Source organism: Zosterops lateralis (assembly GCF_965231275.1).
Source record: "Zosterops lateralis genome assembly, chromosome: 9".
Classification (NCBI taxonomy): domain Eukaryota; kingdom Metazoa; phylum Chordata; class Aves; order Passeriformes; family Zosteropidae; genus Zosterops; species Zosterops lateralis.
This window is the reverse complement of record NC_139769.1, coordinates 31,238,802-31,260,576: the sequence shown is the minus strand read 5'-3', so window position 1 is coordinate 31,260,576 and position 21,775 is coordinate 31,238,802. Positions and strand designations below refer to the sequence as shown.

The 21,775-nt window shown below is 38.7% G+C and overlaps 1 protein-coding gene across 1 annotated transcript in view; it reads right to left on the bottom strand.

Moving 5' to 3' along the window:
* The window catches only part of LOC310912739 (regulator of G-protein signaling 13-like), a gene marked incomplete at both ends in the record, with an annotated part of 40,997 nt that overhangs the window by 17,616 nt on the left and 1,606 nt on the right, over nucleotides 1–21,775 (bottom strand). The window contains 3 exon segments of the mRNA XM_083867525.1: nucleotides 17,761–17,928; nucleotides 17,931–17,937; nucleotides 19,943–20,109. Coding sequence (XP_083723651.1) covers nucleotides 17,761–17,928; nucleotides 17,931–17,937; nucleotides 19,943–20,109 — 342 coding nt within the window.

Genomic DNA, 21,775 nt, shown 5'->3' with positions numbered 1-21,775 from the left:
TATTGCGGAAGCTGTCACCCTCTGGTTCCTTTCCCTGGTAAGAGATTTTTCAGTATGGCCAAGCCTGTTGGGTCTCATCAGGTAGCAAGTGATCTTTCTCCTGCAATCCAGGCTTCAGGAGACGCAAAAAAAAAAAAAAAGCCAAACAGAAAACCTGAGAGGGATCACATGGATGGTGTTCTGAAGACACCACTAAATAAATGTTTGTGACAGAGAGAGTTCTCTAAATGTGCACTGCTTTTCCAAGTACCCAGGGAGGAAGCATGCCTCATTGACTGGGGACATTCATGGCTCTATTGAAAGATGGGAGAATGAATAAGCAAGACTTCATTTAAGCAAACAAAACAAGAGAAAAGCAAAACCCACCTCCTGGGAACCAAAAGCAATGGTATTTGCTTTGATCCTTTATTTGCACAGTGGGTAGACATTTTAATCTCTCTTATTTCAATTACAGTGGCAAGTACATGTTGCCCATTTCACTTTTTTTGTTGGATTTTTTGTTCCAAGTACTGTAATTCACGTAGGATTGCCTGGAAATGTGAAGTTTGCTCTTGATTTAACTAACTTTGCTCTCAGTTGCTTTTGGATAGGGCTTTGGCCCATATCTGATGGAAGGGACAGAACAGCCCTGTGGTGTGCTGTGCATGATGAGGTGATAACTGGTATAATCTTTATATCTCATTTAAGCTTCTGGCTGAGTATACTAATAGTTCAGCTTCCCAGACTTTAAACTTGTGAAGATGGATTTATTTCAATTACACCTGTAATTTGATCTGTGCTTCTAAACGAGTGTGATGATTCCATGTAGCAATGGTGCTCTTCTTTTCCCCAGTTTGGGGGGACTCGATGATATAAAGGAGTTGAAGCTTGGTGTGAGACTGTTCAACAGATCCACATGATAAGTAATAGAACAATTTACTGCAGGCAAATATCACTTGGAGATATGTGGCAATTAGAGATGTACCTGATGAACCTCAGCTTTCTTGCCTTTCCTTCCCTCCTTGGTCTCTAACCCTGCTAATAAGCAAGATCAGTAAGTTTGGTTTCCTGTGTTATTCCAATTCTCTGGCATAAACATATCCACAAAGCAAAGGCAACATTTATATGGATGTCTTCGTTACTACTCACATTCTTATCAGAAATGAATGTCTTTGCTCAGCTGAGCCCTTCAGTTGCCCTGGCTACAGGCACTTTGTATATGAATATTTGCTCCTTATCAGAAGCTTTCAGTAGTTTTTTTTTTTGAAAGAAGAAAATGGCAATTTCACTAGTCTTTTTGGTTTTGATAAAAATACATGGTCTCTGAGCTGCTGCTGGTGAAGATTTCCTAGCTCTTGTGGTGAAATTCGTTTTCCAGACTTGAAAGGAAAACACTTTTAAAACCTGTTGCCTGGACACTGAAGTGGCTTGAATCCCCAAAGTCCTCCATTTGTTTTTCAGAGGCCTGTCTAAAATAACAGATTTCCGGCTGTCCCAGGTTTAACAGGGGCTTTTTCTTCCACACAGCAGTTGAAGGTGCTGATCTAACCATCATTTCACCAAAGTTTTGTTGGGGATGTGGAAGCTCCCTGTGACATAACCCAAAGCTGTGTATTGCAGGGCTTTAAGCCGTCAACGTCTGGCTTTGAATGAGCACAGGATGGACTGGTTACTTGTTATTTCATGTGGTTGGTTCCTGGAAACATAAGTGGGCATCCAAAACTGATGGATGTCATTTCCAGCCTCAGTATTCAGCCTCAGTTAACTGTTGCAATATTTTTAAACACTTTCTTAATGAAATTTGGCTATTAGTGATGGTGCCTCATGAGATCACATGGAGAGCTCATGCCTACAGGAGAAATCTTTCTGCCACTGACAAGGGGATTACAGAGCTCATCATGAAAGAAATGCGGGGTGTTTCCATCAGCCTGGGGATTGGGAGAGGCTGAAGAAAATTTCTGGAGACTTTTTGAGGGCCTTCCAGAGGAGAGCCTTGGAAATAATGCAGCTGAAACTAAGCACAGCTCAGCCACTGCCAGTGTCCAAGCAACCTGTATTTTATATGATTCAAAAAGCTGATTATTGCTGGGGGGTTACAGGAAACTCTGGTTGTAAATGCTAACTTGTTTGTCTGATGCTAATAATCCCAGGATCTATCTTGGGTTATTGCCTGATAGATCACAGCTTTAGAGCCAGTGTATCATAACAAATTAATCAAGACATCTGCTTTGTAATAGTCACACTTTCTTTCTTGGATTGATGAGCCAGTACTATGCACTTTCGATTTATTTGAGGATATATGACTTTTTAGTACTTTGACAACTTGCCAAGGGTTAGGTGACTATGTTTTCCAGCAGCATTAGGACGTGAAACTCTGAATTCCCTGGTTTTGTTCCTTTGAACTGTTACTCCATGTCACCTGCACACTGAGTCAGCAGACACACTGAAGCTATTTGGTAATATTCCTGGAACACGCTGTAAAACAGTTTATTCTGAGGTGTTACATACTAATAGTGACATATTTTTACTCAGCAGTCCTCTTATTCATTACAGCCTATTCCGGATGGCACCAGAGGCCATATGCTTCGTGCTCCTTTTTTTCCTGGGAAGTTTTTGGTCAAATATGTCACTTCTCCAACATGTGGTACTGGCACATCTCTCAGGAGATGCTGTCAAGAGCCCCTGCACAGTTTCATGAGGAAAAACTGCACTGTTCAGACACCTGCACGAGGAAAAGAAGCTTTGATGACAGTGGAGAAAAGGTTAGCCTTCTCGAAAATGGCACACAATAGAGGCGGGATGAAAAGTGAGATTTACAAGATTGTGGGTGCATTAGAAGAAAAGTGAAACATTTCAAATATAGATAAGTCCACTGTATTTACTGACAGATCCCAGCAATGTGTGGAGACACCAATAAGGAATGCTTTTAGTTCTAGAAAGCAGATTTTGGCTTTTTTTTTTTATCATGTCCTTGCTTCCTGTGAGCAATACAAGAATGACTGACTATGTAAAAAGGTATGGAGTGGGAATTTTTGGATGAAAATTGTTTGCCAAATTAGACTCCTGAGTTTTATATATCCTCCAAAGGGATATTTAAATGTCTCTCTTTATAGTGTAACTAGCATATTGTTGCAGTGAAAGGCATTTTTTTAGCATCAGCTAGTTCTAGGCCTGTGTGCTTTTTGAAAGACATGTAACCTCTGGGAAACAAAGGATTACTTCTGAAAATACCTCCAAGACTGCTATCAGGACAGAAATATGCTTCCAATCTCCTTGCCAAGCCCCGGCATTTGCATCTGTCCTTTTAGAGTATGCTTTGTTAATGCTAGGGAGATGGTGTGCTCTTGTATGTGTTGCCTCTTCTAACTGGAGTAAGAGAAGTGATCTTTCAAAGGATGATTAATTGCACTTTTCTTCCTATTTTGTTTGTTGATTTCCTACTGAACCTAAGCTGTAAGTGCAGGGATCTGCTGGCTCTGTCAAACTGTACCTTCATCTCCTCAAGGCAGCAAATTACAAAGCTCTAATATCCATTGATAATGAATGAGGGGCTCAATGGGAAGTTATTTTTCCAAAATACCTAGGTATTATGCACTTGTGGAGAAGTTCTGAGTAGTAAACAAACTTATAATTGCAGAATTTCTGTACCCAGTATATAATCAGGCAATAGCAAAATCTGAGGGCCCATTTTCAGGTCACTTTGATGTGGTGTGTTTTTTTTTTTTTTTTTTTTTTTTTTTTTTTTTTTTTTTTTTTTTTTTGTTTTTTCTTGTTTATTCTGTCAGCAATGGATGGGATTGGGGAGAGGCCAGGAATTCAGGTTCCATTCCAGACACTAAAATATGCTTTCCCATATGATGGTGGAGCAAGCTGGTTTTTGTAGTGGGTGATTGGAGCACTTAGGAGAGCATCCAATCAGTGCTGTGAGTACCCTGAGGAGGTGGGAATTCAGCTCTGGTGCCGCTGTTTGCAGTAGCAGTGGCCTGATGAGAAAAGCTAGAATAGCCAGGTCAGAAACACAGCGGAACTTCATGGAGGAGGAAATGGGCACAACAGCCATGCAAGGAATAACTGGAAGAAAAATCCACAGAGTATTCAGCTGACAAAGTGATCTAAATGAAAATGACAAAGATCATGGAAAGAAGGTCCTAAACATTTAGGGAACTTGCATGGGAACTTTGAAAATTTTGCTTCCAAGTTCCTCCCTTAAGATATGGGCCCTAAATTACCTTAATATGCTCATCAGTTTGAGGTGTTATTTCTTTTTGATCCCGCCATTTTCTGTGTGATTTTTCAATTTCTTCAGAGAGTCAAGGAAATAATTCAATACTCCTTGGAGGAGGAGAATTTCAGTCTGTGTTTATAGACAATTTCTATATACACCATCTAGACACAACAGTACTCTTACTTGAGCTTCTTTCATGTTTGAACTTAAAAGTTTTTCCCTTTTGCACATATATATCAGTATTAATACATTCATTTATGAGTCATAGCTGGCAAGTTTCTAGCATGTAGAAGTGTCTGAAGAAACCTTATGCAGAGCCACATTTCCTACAGCAGTAGGAAGGCAGAGATAAGCTGCACTTCTGATAACAGCAGCTTTTCAAGAAATTACTAAAAGAGAACACAAGTGTCACATCTTTGTATTTGTTGATGTTAGAACTGAATGAGGTGCTTGGCTGCTGAGCATTCTGCAGTGTGTACCCATTAGGGCTTTGGCAATGTCAGCTGTGAGCTATTTCACCTTCCTCTAGCTGAACAGCCTCACTGTAATCTTCTCGAAGTTACGGTAAACACAAGTTTCATTACAAACAGGTTGGTCTGGCTGCCTTATATGGATTAAACTGTGGCAAAACCAAGGATAAGCAGAGCTTTGGGCAGTATTACAATCTAAGTAGGAATGAGGAAAAAAAAAGAAATTGGCTTATAAGAGTTTTAAGTTTTTAAGTTTTAAGTTTCAATTACTGGAAGGAGTTCCTATAAGGAAGTTATGGAGGTTTAACAAATTCTAGGTGTTCAATGAGAATCTATGGGCAAGTCTAAGCATTAGACTCAGATAATTGCTTGGAGAGTACCTCCAAACCTTTTTTGCTTGGTTCATTAACTGAGCCCTGCACAATCCTCCAACTTCGATTAAAAGCAGAGACATCAAACATGCCTATAATACTTGAAGACTTCTGCCATGCAGAATATTATGTAGTTGTTACAAATGCTGATCACTCCATGTGCTTTTCTTGCTTAACATAAATATTTGTGTGGTCACTGTATATTACATGTGTATAAATATTAAGCATATTAAAAATCAGTCTTACTAACAATGCCTAACAGCTCTTATTCATGCTTTGAAGACTGACAGTTAGTTGCCTATTACTGAAGCAGCAGTTGCACCATCTTAGTGTGCTAAGGCCTTCTTATGTGCTACATACTTGTAATAACAAATAAAACGGCACTGATCTTCAAACTGGATGGCAGAGACAAATGGTTTCTCTTGAAATTGAAACACTGTATAAAGTATAAGATTTTTCTCCAGGTAGGTAAAAGTGACTTAAAAAATAAGGCAAAGTATGTGACTACTCGTGTTGAGAATCTAGAGGGGCATGCACAGAAACAAACCAGTGTAAATTAGCTTGAATTAACTGAACTATTGAGAACTTTTTCTGAAGACAGATGCTTCTAGTGGTGGGGACTAGAAAAATCAAACCAGAAAACAAAAACCTTCCCCTAGATCCTTGAGAATATACTGGTGGATAGAGAAGTTGATGTGGTAAGTATTTGAAAGGTAAAGGAAGTGTGTGGAGTTGCTGCTTTTCTTTTTGGTTTTATTTTGATTTTTTTCCTTGTCCACACACTACCTATTATACATTTCCATTCTGGACACAGTTCTGGGAATGCTTTGACGTCATCTCCATTAGATGGAATTGTTTTCTTGCTTTATTGTGTTAATCACAGGAGGAAGAAAAAGGGTTACAGTAGCAGGTTGTGCAAGTGTGGTGTGGTTGTAAAGATACAACTATACTTGAAGTAAAACTTCTCCCATGGAGGATGCTGGATTTGAGAACTAAATTAGGGAGCTGTAATTAAACAAGGAATGTTGCATATTTTTAAATGTGTTCATCAACAAGGAATAAGAGGAGAAACAAGAAAATTGAGTTGAAACAAGTACAGAAGCAAGTAACGGTCTAAGAAACAAATAACTGTTTATCTAAGCTAACTACATCTTTTTATACGCAAAAAAGGCTGTGATTTTTGTCAATGATTGCAGTGAAATTACAGATTTTAGGAGTCCAGTTGGGATTTTTGTGTGTGTGAGATTAGCCACGTGTTCCCTGGGAACTGCTATTACAGCTGTAGTCTTGCTTTAAGCAGTTCTGGGTAATTACTTTCTTTCCAGGGGCTGATGAGGCCTTCCACATACCTTTGCGGGTGTTCAAACAGATCTCTGACATCAGTGTTATTTCAAAAGCATGAATTAGAAAGGGAGGGAAGCACAAGAACCAGAGGTCCATGACAGAAATCAAGAGCTGTGTCCAGCTGTTGGCTTCTCCTTCTCTCTGGGCAGTTTGGGCTGAACAGCAGTGACTGCAATTGCTTCCAACTGGACTTAATATTAAAGTAGCTGAGAGACATAACTGGTTCTTTTTGCATGTTGCAATCAATGCAGATTTGCAGAGGCTGGAAAGGAGAAGTGGGAAAGGTATAACTTGCCTGCTTCCTGATCTTTTCCCTAAATGTCCTTTTCTTTTGGAAACTACCTTTGAAATCTCACTTCTGTATCACAGGGAAAGTCTCCTTTCGCTCCCCCATTCCATGTCCCGTTGCAACTTCTTGTTCATCGGCTTTCCTGATCGGTATGGATCAGTACCAGTGCAGGACTGATACAAGAATAAAATAGATGTATGAACTGTAAAATTGCTACAATATATAAAATATAAATTATATTTAAAAAAAAAAATACTTTCATTTAAAGTTATAAGCTTTGTCTTTTTCTTTTAAAGGACCACTTTGTTTGGGCTTTTCATTCTTTTTTTGTTTGATGTTATAGGTATAGCCACATCCCTCTTGTGAGGCTGCACTTCTTGTTTCTCACTTATCTGATAATCTATCTGGGATTAATTCTACACTGGATAGTGTGGTTACATCTGCCATCTCATTTGTCATGCTGCAGTGAAGCAGAGTACGCCTTGTGCTTTTAGCTTCAGTGAGGTTTCTCGCTTATTAATTGTCACAGACCTTAATAATTTACTGGTGTAAATTCTTCTCAAATCTTGCACTTCTCATTAGAATTGTGAAGCAAGCAACTGAATTTAAGTGACAAACCTAATGATGCAATTGTTTCCTGATAGGGTTCTTTAGACAAGGGGCGGTAACAATTTCATTCTTCTGAATGGCTTTGGGGACCATATGTAGTAATGCACCCCACAACCAAACAAGTGTTTCCAGATAAGGAAAAGGGGCTCCAGTTTCATTCCCGACTTCTGAAAAGAGGCCGCAGAACTTTCTGTTCTTCCCTTATCGTAATTGGCTCAATGCCAGCAGAGGAGCACTGATTAGGCTTTGAGAGTATTTCTCATTGCTTATAGCTGCTTCTATTGTCAGTGGACCAATTTGTCCCACCTGAACCATCAAGTACTTTAAAAACTGCACAGAACTGCTCAATCACTTTTTTGGACTGACTTAGTGCAAGAGTGTTCTCTACACTGTGGTTGACTTATATTTCTTTTATTTGATAATATTAGTTATTTTTGTCATTATTAAAACCTTTCCTTTTTTAAAGCATGTCCAGAGAAGTTGTCTTGCTATTATTATAAGCCATTTTCTCTGAAGTGCTGGACACCCTCAGAGGTATTGAACCCTTGCAGAGCTAAATACATCTGGCTCTTTGAGAAATTCAATAACCATATTTTTGTTATCACCTCAGACAAGGCTCTGCTCTGCCTGTCCAGGCAGGTCTGCTTTGTACTTCCATCACAGAGCTGTTTGCCCAAAGGAATGAAAGAGAAATTATGCTCCAAACAGACTAAAAATAGCAACAGTGAAAAACAGACCAAAAGCAATTTTAATTCATTGAGAATCAATGGAATGCTGAGTTTCTATAATGGTATTTCCCACTAGATTCAAATTGTCCCCTTTACAGCATTAGTCATAAATACTTCTTTCATTGCTTCAGTAATATTATTGCACATCTGGACTAAATGTGATTGGTTATTACTGGTGCAATGTATGCTGGTGCATTTGCAGAAATGGACTGTGCACAAGTTGGGAGGAAGAAGCAAACTTCTGATATCCTCCACATATGGTAGTTTTTAAATTGTTTGTGAGGGCTTGAGAAAGTTTTGTGTTAGGCTAAATGGGAAGCCAGGTCTTTTTATAGTTTTGTTTCTCTGCTTTCGTAGCTCTTGTTATTTCTGGTCTTGCAGGAGTGGTGTCCTAATTAAAACATTCTGCCTTCTGAAGCCTGTTGAACAGATGTCAATTATGTTTTTAAATGAAAAAAAGGTCAAATAAAATGGAATGAGAAAAGTCTGTTGGAAACTTTAATTTTCTGCTTTATGTTTAGATGTTTGGTGCAGTTTACTTCTCTAAATGAGTCTGTATAATTAAATGATTAAGAGGAACTGTTTTGTGGGTTCTTAAGCTGTACACATCAAAAAATAATTTTCTAGTATAGAAATACAGAATTATGCACTCTTACTGAAATAGAAACTGTAATTTAAGACAGCTTGATGTGGTATTGTGGATATTCTGTCTTTAGATGGAAATCTTAGAAGAATCTGTCTTAATAAGAGCTGAGGTTTGTGTCCTAATTTTTAACCCTGTTTCTTTGAACATTAACAATTACCATTTAAGTCATGGTAGTAACCCCTCAAGCTTTCCTGTAGCTGATGGATTCACTAAGTATAACACTTGGTTGCCTTTTCTTGAGGGTGCAGTGTTTGGTTGATTGTAGCAGGTGAAGGAGCCTCAGACTGCTGTGGTGGCTTTTACATTTCCGTTGCCTTGTGAGTGCTGATGACGGCTCATCCAGGTGTCCTGCAGCTCCTGGGGTATCTGGAGGGGCTCAAGTGTTTGAGTGTGCTGTCTAAAAGTGTGGCCTTGGCCAAAAAGAAAGGTGGAGGGGAGGAGGTCAGGTTGGGGTGAGCTGGCCCTCACCTCGACTTCTGCTGTTTGTTTTATTTGGGGCAATGTTCCCCTAGGAAACCTTAAATGCTCCTGTCTCATTGTTTCTTACCTCTTTGGACTCCTCCACCTGTTTTTATTTGAAACAGCATGTGCTGATGCCCCGGGGCTTTCCATGAGGACTATCAGCATTAACATAATGTAGATGCATGACAGTGAAGTCCTCTCTGTCCAGAAATCCTTTCAAGTTACATCGCTTCTAAAGCCTGACAGCCTCAGAGTCATGAGTGCTTTAATCAAAGCAGCTTCTCAGCAATGGTTATAAACTTGTGCTTGTGGGGTCAGGTAGCTCTAAGCACTGGAAATTATCTTTCTTCTGCTTATGTGAAGTGCAGGTGGAGTAGATTAACACCTTTCTACAAGTGTGAGTGTACTCCGGCTGGCCGTCTTTGCTTTGTAGACCACTGGATGCTGGGTAGAAAAGCTCTTTTTATAGCCAAAATGGCTGGCAGACCCAGTGCAGGTACTAAAATTGGAAGAATTCTTTCAAAATCTGTGAAAGAACTACTATCTGGATAATTTAGACAGTGAGCTTCATGCACCACTGCACAATAATCAGTAATTTCAGGCTAAAATGCTAAAGGCGAAATTATTAGCATAATCTGTTAAATATTTACCTATTAAAACAGATAAAATCTTTGCTAGATTTCATCTTCACTGTTTGATCTCCTAAAAAACCTCCCTGAAGATTTTGCAATGCTGTACTTTGCAAGTTTATTAGAGAAGCAGGGCTAGACAGAGTATAATTATCTTGGTACTCTGTTTTTTGCAATTTACCACTTCTGTAATTGACACTAGATGTAGACTTCTCCCACTTTTCCATACTTACCAATGTAAAACTATCAGGTTTAAATGTCAGTGAACTGACTATCCAGTGTTCTGCAATTGCAAAGAGAATACAGGTTTATTATCCTTTGAGGAATTTTATCCTGCTTTAGCACAAATTGTGCTGCAGGGAAGTAATTGCCATGCTGAAGTAGCAGCAACAGGAGTTTCACCAGAGTTACCCCATTTGGTTGTAGGAACTGTGGAACTGAGAGCTTTGCTGTGCACTGTTTCAGTGGTGCTTTGGGACGTTACCCAGCCCGATTATGAGGAGAATGTGGTGATCTGCAAAGATCTGTAGGGATTGAGAGGAGAGAGGTCCTCAAAGTAGCATCAGGTTACTCCTGAGAGAGTATGAACTCCTCCAAAAGAGCTGTCATAGATGTTAATCTGGAATCAATGCCATGTGCACAATCTTGAGTTTTTTAAAAGAACCATCAAACCCTTTAAACTCCTGAAATATGTGACCGTTAAATATACTTTTAAAATAATTCAGTATTGAATATAAAAAATATAGAAGGCAGATAGGAAGGGAAGGATTTTTGCAGAAATACCAATATAAATATATAAATAAAATATGGACTAGGAAGCGAGAGCAGGCCTCCCACCAGCAGAAACTGTTGCAAAGATACAGCTAAAACAAAAAGTAATGAGAGTGTGAAGAAGGTAATGAGGAATAAACAAGTAATGTTTGCACTGATATCTGAACTGAAATGAGATTCCATGTATTAATTATAAAATTCTCTTTCATTATTAAAAAGATAATTTCAGCAACAGACACAATTATGAGTAAGGAAAACATGGGCAATGTTTCACAGGCTAGGTATTTCCTCCTTTTGAAGTGTTGTCATTAAATGCAGATTTTTAAAAATTATTTTATTAAATTATTTATTAAAGTATTAAAAACTAAGTATGTATTAATTGGTAAAGTAATTTTTAGAAAACGTGAATGGTTACTGCTGTTGAGAATTAATGTAATCTGCAATGGTCCTGAAAGACTCATTAATAACTGACTGGGTCATGTATTGTGAATCATAAATCTTTAAGAATTGCAAATGTCTGAAAACTGCTTCTACGAATTTTGGGAGTTCTTTCCTTAAAATTTATGCAGGTAACATTATAGCCCTGTTCCCTTTTTCTTTTCAAAGGCAAAGTAGATCATGGCAGGAAGGAAATAACTCCATGAAATAATTAAGTATGTAACAATTTCTTCAGAGGGGAAAAGATCTTGTTCTTATTTACTCACCTGTTTGTTTCTGAGGTGATTACTGGAATCAACACTTGCATGTGAGGAGTGTGGGAGAAAAGACTATTTGCCTTGGCCGGTGCTGTGTGTAGTGACAGCCCTCATGATGGATATTCTGGGCGAGTTTTGATATAACACCCTGCGACTTGAGAGATAGACAAGCCAAGAAACAAGATGGGGTAGAAAACTCATTCTGTGAAGAGCTGAAGGCCATGTTCCTTCAGGAGCTGGCAGGTGCAGAGGCAGTTTGCATTTCACAAGCACCAGGAATGTCAGCAATCAGAAATGCAATCTCCAGCTGTGGTTTGTTGTTGTACCTCTGCCTGACACCAGCCTGGTGGAGCATGCTCTCATCACCAAAGCAGAGCTGCTGCTCTCAGCAGCTGGGTAAGGAGGCAATCCTCACATCAAGGCTTTAATAGGAGTTTTAGGGTTTGGTTTCTGAGTTGTTTCCTGCTGAGAAGTACAGGCTATGGATCTGTGGAGTCCTGCAGCTTACAGGGTTTGTGGAAGAGGAACTGCATCCTGGTTCCTAGCCTTAAGTAAAGCCTCAGGATTTCCCCCTTATCCTCAGGTCTGTGCACCTAATGCAGAAATCCAGAGAGACTACCTGGCATTGGAGAGCTGTGGTTGGGAAGGAAGGCTATAGCTCATCGCTGGAGATTTGCCATGATGAAACCCCCTATTTGTGTGATCAGCTCCGTGTGGACCTACCTCTTTTCCCGATTTTGTGAGGCGCATATCCTTGCAGTGAGGAGTGGCTCTTAGTCCCTGGATAGTTGCATCACATTTTGAGTTGAGCAAAATCTGTGGTACAGGACTCTTGAGATAATTGTCATAGCAGTTTGGGAGACAAAAAGTTTGTAGATAAATCATTTATTGAAAGGCTGTTTTAAAATGCCAGTGGTGGGTAAAGGCTGGCAAAGGTGAAACCTCCAGGTGATATATTTAAGAAGCAGGCTTGATTCAGTTGTGTAAGCACAGGCTTCTGGACCTACAGAGATGCTCTAGGATCCCCTGTGTCATCCAGTTGTCAGCAGGGAATGGACAGGATGTCCAGTGACCTCTGAAAGATGTCCTGGACCCAGGAGGAATCCCACATATCCCAAGGGGCACTACACACTTTATTAATGTTTGTGCAGCTCAGGCAAGGCAGAATGTGTGTGCTCATAATGCTGAGCAGCTGCAGAACACTTGATGACATCCCATTCCATGTCACAGCTCTCAGAAGGATGTTCATGTAGCAGTGTGACCTGCCGCTGCCTTGGGACCAGGTTGGCCAAGGGTGTGTTGGTGTAAAAAGAAGGACAGGTCAGTGGAGTAAGAATTTTTGAAAGACAAAAGATTTTAATAACTAAATTTTTAATAACTAAAATAACAAATGAGGGAAACCAAACAGATTGTAGAACAAGTCTAAATCCCCAAAGTGGGGTTGACAGGGTACATATATAAGGTAGGTTGAGGGCGGAGCTGAGGGTAAGGATCCGGTAGGGAGTGGGGATCAGAAATATGCAAAATACTGCAGAGGAAATCTAACCAATGGGAGAAACAAGAATGATGAACTTTCTAGAACTATAGTCTTATAGGGAGAACTCAATTAACATCTCTTCTCCTATGAGCATGAGTGGTGGAAGCCTTGCCCATCCTAAGGTAAATATGGTCTGGCCAGCTACAGGCCAGTTTCCCATGGCCTAAGATTAATATCTCTGAGCAGCTTGACTCCCCTACATACAGACATGTGAAAGTCAACAGAAAGGCACTGTCAGAATATGGCATGATCGTGCTCTTAAAAATTTTCATTCCTGAACAACCCCTTGCAAAATTCAGCTGCAGTGGCTGAGATCTCGTTTCAGGCGTAATGAGAATTCACAGTTCTTAGAATCTGTATACATATGATGTATAATATCTCGAAGAGTGCTGGACTGCATGATTTGCTTCCTCAATACATAATTTGCTCCTCTTGCATATTTTTATCTTTCTTTCTACATTGTTTCGCCCATTTCTTTTTTCCTTTTTGATTAAAAAAAAGTTAGAATCTTTTGTGTATTCTAATCAGACCCTGAGTTGGGTCTGCTGTTTCAAATTTGATTTTTTTGAAGTTTATATTTTCTAAAGCCTTTTTAAAATTTGATATTTAATATTTTAATAACAAATCTTCTTAAAAATACTGACAAATTAAATGGGTAATTCTACTGAGATGACTGCCTCTGTGCAGCTGAATTGTAGGAGGCTGTAGGTATACCTGTGTCAGGATGCAGTCTTTGCCCAAAACCAGATGTGTTATGTAGCCATGGGTTCCAGCTAATCAGCACATGCAACAAAATGTTGTTTTTGAAGGACTTCTTCCATTGCTCTCTGTTTAGTGAACGTTAGATCAAATACCAATTTCTGAAGGGCCCTGTGATTGCAACAGTACTGCACATTTGGTAATACTTCAAAATGCTGCAGTCATTTCCCTTTCCTGTGAGGCTGTAAGCTCCCAAACATCCTCATCTGGCCTGTGATTGGTGATAAACATCTCTTGCTCACAATTTGCTTAAATCACTTTTCTACTGTACCAAGTTCTGTATAATGACTCATTGCTGCACTTAGGGTGAGACTGCCTAACATCCATTTCTTGGGACTTGGAGGAAGGAATATCTAGGGTTAGTATGGAAGTACAAAAATAATGAGGAGAACTTGACAGAAAAGCCTACTAACAACTTATTCTCTGAAGTCTTTGGAATGCACAGTGAAGAGACATTTTATGTTCTCATTTACTACCCATCTGTGCCAAAAAAATAGGCTAGCTTATTTTTAAAGTAATTTTTGTGTGACTCTAATTATAAGCAGATTTTTATTTTGTTTTATAGATCTGATCTACAATCTGAGTTTTTTTATTCTACACTTACCATCTCTACACAGAGAGTTGAAGTAAAATTCATGGAAAATAGCAGTATAACAGTAGAGCATAAATTTCACAGCTGTTATTTAGTAGGACAACATAGCTCATATTTTGTAAATATAGAAGAAAAAAGAGAACTAATTGTCAACTCTTTTAAAAACAAAACCAAAAAAGTCCTAGACCATCTGTCCAGTATTGTCAGGAGGTTTGCATGTCCTCATTGAAGACTAGAAGCTGGGTAGTTGTAAGAGCAAGTCCTTTACTGCATTGTTAAATCAGTCCCATGAAGCCAAAATTATTCGAGCCCCCAGCACTATGCAGAAGCCTTCTAACGTAAAGTTTCTAAGTCCCAAGCAGAAGCAGCAGCCACAGCAGCAGTAGAGGCCTCAGTAGTCTGTGTCCCGTGAGCATCTTTATCAGTAGCAGTCGCAGCAGTAGTGTGTCCGCTATTTTGCAGCACACAGAGGACAAGCAGGCAGCAGCAGGTCAGACATGGAAAGCTCCTCTTTATTTTCTGACTCCATCAACTTACATACACTTTGTACAAAAGCCAAAGATTGGCTAAAAAGGTTGCAACTTCATGGACTTTGTTGGTCATCATCACCATCAATCAAGTTCCTCCTCCCAGAGGAGAACTATGTAAACACATTGATAAATTCTAAAAATACATATCATTCACGTGAAGCTGTGTGAGAATCATGCTGCAAAGATTCAAAGACTTGAAAGCAAGAAAATGCAGGGCAACACAGTAGCAACTGCAAGTGAGTCCTGCTTGTGTGTGTTTTCTCAGAGTAGTGCATTTTTATTCTATTTTTAGCCAATTAGGTACTTACACGAATTTTCTTACGATAGTGTTGGACCTATCCTAGTCCAAAATTGATGTGCGAAGGCAAACCCAAATTCTTACACAAATTCTACGTGTATAGTTCTATCTGTTCTATCTAGCAAGGCTACATTATTTTTCTTATGAGTAGAATTTAACTAACTTTGCAAACGGCAATGCTACCTGAACTTTAAACTAGGCTTTAGGGCTTTTCTTACTAGCTTATACAGGCACTTAAAATCCTCTATTTCTTTAAAACTAAACTTGCATTTCTACTTCATGTGTGTGTGGATTTATATATTTTAGTTCCTCTGAAGGTTCTAATTCAATCCTCACATTTCTGGGCACCCCTGGGCCTGTATGGATTTGGTCCAGGGAGATTCACACTCATACAGTATGGGTTGATATTTTGGTTTTTTAAGGGACCCTCCATAGGTCAACAGTTTCCAGAGTTGAATACAGTTAATTGCTATAGTGGTTTTATTAATCTGCACTTAAATCTTGCCAAACTTAATGTTTGAATAATCACCTCTTTGATTTTTTTTTCTTCTTCTTCTTAAATAAGTGAAGGAAGAAGGAGAATTCTGCCAATTTAGCTATTTTCAAATTTTTTATCTCTTTTAATAGTATCTTTGGATGATTAATGTGAGCAAATGCCTTTTAGGCTTGTCTGCCAGTGGAAAAGTGTACCTCAGCTTATTCAAGTGCTTCTAATGAAAATGATAAAAGCAGTGATTTATTATTGCTGCTGCTATTAGTTACTGTTTTATAAATCATATGATTTGATGAAATACTGTGTTATTGCCCTGCATCTGATAACCCAAAATAAAAGTCAAGCAAGCGAAAGATCTCTAGCAGTTAACAACAAATCTATTTTGGGAAAAGGGCCCTCTTTTTTTTCCAACTGGAGAGTGTAGGATAGACATAGGGGAGAGGAAACCAAGCCCCAAACTCCAACATTTTATTTATTTCTATAAGGAAATATAAAATTAATAAACCCACCATGAATAAGGATTGGTAGACTTATGATCTGTAAAATACTAACTAAACATTTCATGCCATAAAAATGTGTTTGTGAGTCCCTCCGTGATTTCCCTCACTATTCTCTGTGGGTGGGTTTTCTCCTTCTGGATAATCTCCTTTCTGCAGGGAAGGGTCTTTCTATCAGTCCAGTACCTGAGCAACCCTCTGCATAGCCCCTTTGGAAGGCTTTGCATGCTGACTCTGTTTGGGTATACAGTTATTATTGTTGGTCACCAGAAGGCTCTTCCACTTAGACACAGATATTGAGGTCTTTTCAATTTCTAATTCAAACAGAAATGGAAAGACTTTTCTTAAAGTGATTCTTGGTTTATTTATTGTGTGTATTTTGGTGGGGTTTTTTTAACTTCTGCTCAGGCTGGCTTTTGTCACCGATTTGCTTCCCTGCAGGAACTGCTTTTTTAAGAGATCCTATAATTTTTTCTTTGCTGTGGCCTAATCAAACTAAAGTCCAATACTCTGTACACCCATCTGGAGTTAACAGCAGCAAAAACTATGCTATCCCTAGCTGCATTTCCTGGGGAGTCCTTTCTTGATGAGTGGTTTTATGAGCTGTATAATCACATACTTGTATGACCATCCCTTTATATGAGGACACTGCAAGAGGAAAGAATTATCTGCTATTGTAGCACTCATTTTTCTTACAACACTGAATTCCCTTAAAGCTTTCTGTTCTGGTGGAGTTTATGCTCAGACTTGCTTTGTATTCTGCTATGGACATATACATGAATCCTAGATTGAGAATTCAATAAAAAATGATTAATGAAAAGAATTTTTGAGGCCTTAGATAACTGATAAGTTAAACATGTTCACTTGCATCACGTGTTGACGTTGCCATGTTGTCATTAGGGCCCACATAGAGTTAAAATTTACTGATATAACTTCCCACAAAGCCAGACATCATATTGTACATTTGATATTGGCTGATCAACACACTTATCTGTCATCAGTAAATCACCATGTCTCTCTGCAGGAGTAGCCTGTGCTATGCTCCTTAGATTCCAGTTTTAATGAGGTTTGAGAAGGTCAGATTAGTTATTGATGTAAACCAGAGTACTGTAATAATTGATTAACAAATCAACAAGTTGTCTTTGACAGTTTATGAATGAGAGAGACCAGTCTGTGCTGCGGGGGGTGTTCAAGGGTCAGGCTTGCTTGTATCCAATTCTCAGGGTGTCTGAAGGGAGAGTAATGTGTTTGTGTGTCCCTACCCAGAAAAACAAGCCTAAATACCAAAGTATTTTATCACTGAAAAAACCCCCAAAGACACTGGTAATATTTTAGTATACTGTAGATCAAGTGCCTTCATAGCACATTTTACATGATTATCAGCATAAACTTGACCCTACACCAATGAATACACGTGAATACTATACTCCATAGTTTAAACAAACATCTGTATTTCAGATTTATCTTTTTACTTTGAAACACAATGAGACTAGAACAACAGCAAATGCAGCAATGCAGGTGTTTTGTTCTCCTGTAATGCACAGTCAAGTAAACATTTACTTCCTAGCAGTAAAATGCTTTTTAAAAATCACTTTTAGTTTTCCATAGTTTTAGGGTTTTATTGTGGAGAGAGGAAAACAAAACAAGAACTCTTCCTTGGGGAGGGTGAAGATAGTGCCTTGTGAATTCTAACATCAACAGAACAGTTAAACAGGTTAATAATAGTATTCCTCTGCTGCCTGATTTCTCCTGTCTTCTTTAAATCTTAAACACTTGTGTCCCAGAAGAAACCTTTTTACATTTTCAACCATTCTCTCCAGTTTCCCACTGAATTGCCGCCCTTGGTTTGAAGACTGTGTTCGAGCTTTTGATAGAACTGTGATTCAAGAAATCCTGGGTAGGAATCTCTTTCCATGTACCTGTAGATTATTCTCTGTACTTCATCAAAACAGGACTGTGTTAGTTCTTGAATATTCCTTATAATTGCTTTCCTTGCAGGACTTCAATGTTTATCTGAAACAAAAAGGGAAAAGCCAGTTCAGTTCTGACTACTGTGATTAGTGGAGGTCAAGAGCAGCAGTAAAGTCTCTGTTGCTGGGCCTGTATGCAGAATATGGGCCCAAGGCTCCAAATGTGAGGGAGTTTAGCAAGAATGAGTTTGGTTTGCTCACTATTTCTAGGAAGAGTAAGAAAACAGGGACAATTCAGGCAGGAGTTGTCCTGTGGACATGGTTTGGATGGAGTAGCTACAGAGGAAGGAGTAGCTGAAAGTTGCTGGTATCCAACCCTCCTTTCCACTGCTAAGAATTGTTCTTAGAGCTACAGTTAGATTCCAGAATAAACATGAATTCTGAAGAGTCCAAGGGCATGGAGGTGCACAATACCAGTGGGAAAAAAATTACACAAAAAGTGTTATGGCCTGAGATAAAATTAAACCTATATATCAACCTTGTTCAGGAAAAGTTTTCCTGCTGCAATTCATGGTTTATAGCAGATAAACTGAAGCTCTGCAGGTGTGTAACAGCAGAAAGGTCTGGTGGCCAGCAAAAACACCAGATAAAAGGAACCCTTTGATAATCCATCAGGCTCATGATGAGTTCCATTGGTTGTTTTCAGCTTGATCTTGCCTGTTGGTGTGGAGAGGAGACCTCTAAAGATTTCGTAGATGCTGGTGTCTTTCATGGGTTGAAATCTTCCTCTTCCAGAGGAGTCATTTGAATGGCCCCTTTTTAAATGCTGCTGTAATTTGAATATAAACTGCGTTTCATATTCTCATGAGCATGTAGTTTTTTAGAGTGGTACATAGTTCTTGTGTTAATAGTGAACATCAAAAACATGTGAAATTGGAGTGTCCTGAAGCTCCAGAAACTGGACAGCCAATAACAAGATTCAAATACACACTATTTTAAAAAAGAAAAAAAAAAAGCACAGATTATTTATAATTGTGCTGATTTAAGCCCTTACATTTGGTTAATGATTTTGTGGTTGGCAATACTGACTTTTTTTTTTTTTTTTTTTTTGGAAGTGCAAATGTCTTGCTGAGTTCCCTATAGCTGTACATACTAAAAATAAAAACCTAGAAAAAAGGACAAGAATGGATTGTTGTGCCAACTGACATTTAAAACCAACAGAGGGAACTTTAAAATTTGCTCAAGATTTGGATTAGAGGGAGTGGTTTAGTCATTTGAAGTAGCAACTGCTCTCAGCCAACATTTGGAAATCCAGCTAGTTTGGGTTTGGCTTCTTCTCCAGTGCTAGCAGGGAGGATGCATTTTGAGACTATAATAATTTCATTGGTACACATAAACCAGAAAATAAAGTAGTATGATTCTTTAATTATGTCAGCCTTCCAGAATCAGTGGCAGTAAAAGCCAGCATTGGCTTAGTTTTGCAAGGAGAGTAATAAGCAGGAATGTTTAAAGGTCATAAACCATGTCTGGCTGAGCAGGAATGATTTTTTTTCTATAGCCGTTTCTCAGGGAAAAAAAAAATCAGATACTTTACATACAAAATCACTGTTTTCCTTAGAAAAAATAAAATATATATATCTATATATATCTATCTTGGACTCTTTTCACCCATTTTAAAAAGGGGACAGCACTGGATAGAGTTTTTATTTTGCTCAGTATTATTTACTCTTGCAAAAACCAGACTGCAGTAGGCAGATAGATATAAATATATGTAGCAACAGCATAATCCAAAATATAGTGAAGTGATATGACTGGCCACTGGATCTGATGTTAAAAGAAAGAAGATGATAACAGATCCAAGAACTTGGTTCCTAATTGAGTTGTGCATTTTGTGTTCTTGGTGGATATATTTGAAAGATTTGCCTATAGATGAGATGCAGATTCAAATATTAAAATTTGAAAAATTAAAAAGAAAAAAGTTTGCGGGGAGGATGAATAAGAAGTTTTTACTCCCTTCGGTACAAGAGGAGCCAGGCATTTGTTCTTGGTCTGCTGTGTGACACTTCAGGCATTTCTAAAAAATAAAGAGCTCGTGATCTTATAGTCATCTCATTGGGAGCCTGGGATTGGATGTAACTTGTAAAGAGCTTCTTGGCCATAGAAATCCTTTTCCTCTTCGATGTTATCTTCTTATAGGCTTCGCAGGCAAGCCAGAATTCTGTGTTTTCATCACTGTGTTCTGTCTTCAAGTAGGTCTTGTAGATCATAGGCCCATCTGTAAATATTTCAGAAGCCAAATTTATATTGCCTGTCTATATCCATTACCTTTAGAGCGCTTTCCAGGCAATAGGGACATTTATAAAGCAGCCTAATTCTTGATTGTACCTTGTAAATATTATTAGATTATGTCAAAATAGGGAATTGATTTCAGTATCTTTCCCCTACTCTTCAACCTTCCATTTTCCTGCGCATGCAGGGCTCCCTAGTGAATCTAATTCCAGAGTAGATTTACTAAAATATCTAATCCTAAGGTAGGCAACACTTTGCCCACCTTCCTAAAGAGCTGCAAATCCACTGGGTTTATAGTCTCTAGCTTTTTATGTGAGTACACCTTTCCGTTTTTGCGTATCATAAAGCTTTTAAATTAACTAAAATTCAATTAGTGGTGTTTTTAAGTGCAGTGAAGGAGGCATTTTAAGGAGGGCATCATTCTGACTACTGCTGGAAGCTAGAAGTGTTTTATTTAAAGCAAACTTTCTTGCTGGTGCAGCATTCTCACCTTTCATAATTCTGAAGATGCTGCGCACAGCCTGTCATCGGGCAGGGGTGGTGATCACATGTGTATCTGCTGCTTCTGCTGTAATTATGTCTCTTTGAACAGTTTTCTGTTGAGGAGTTTCTCGCTGTGCTGTAACATACTAGGTTGTTTCCAGTTTAAGATTTTAATGGCAAAATCTTTAGAGTTACAAATGGTGTTAATCTTCTTGCTCTTTGTAATTTTTCTGCAGTTTGAAAATAGTGCCAGTCCTCAGGAGTAATTTTTAGATGTTTTTGCTGTGGTGTGACTTTTTCATTACTATTTAAGAAAAATCCAATTCAGCAGTGATGTTCTGGACTGCTGCCCATGTAAGAAATTCGGGAGAGCTCTGAGCCCTGTATGATGCAGAAGGGGATGGAGTGGGAAAGTTCAGAATTGCTGTTGCCTCTACAATTCTTCCTATCCCTGAGTATTGGAGCTGCCTTCCATGGCATTCCCCTGCATGGATATTCCATTATATGGTGTCTTTGGTGTATGAAGGATTTCCCAAGTGAATTTTGTCACTTTTCTGCTAATATAAGGTCCTATTCAGTGCTCTGAGTGGGGATGGGGCAGATAAACTGTGCCCTCATCACATGTTTGTAAAGGAATTATGTGTGATTGCAGAAAGGGCAAGTTTGGGAAAGCATTTGCAGCAAGCTACATTTATATCCAGTGTGCTGCATGCTAGGCATGTCACAAAGTTGTTTTTCATTAGTTGTGTATAAGGCACCATTTATTACACAGCATGAGTTATTGATTTTGCTTTCTGGGAACTTTCCTCAGCACAAACACACAATTACTTACATTTGCGTGTTACCAGATTAGAAAAAAAGATGTCATTATTGCAGGATTAGCTGTGCCTCAAAGTATCAAAAAATTAGTTACCGTGTTGAAAATCTGTCCCTTAATTTAAATACGACCTGTATGAAACTCACATTTTAAAAGGCTATTCTGTGGCTCCCTGTGCTTACTATGCTGAGACAAATATTTTTCTTGCTGTAATGAATGCAGTTCCATTTCAAGGTGCTCCATGTAATTCCTCTAGAAATGGCATTCACTTGTTCAAACTGTGCTTAGGAGAAACACAAGAAAACTACTGCCTTTCTAGACAGCAACTTCTTTGGTGACAGAAATCATCATA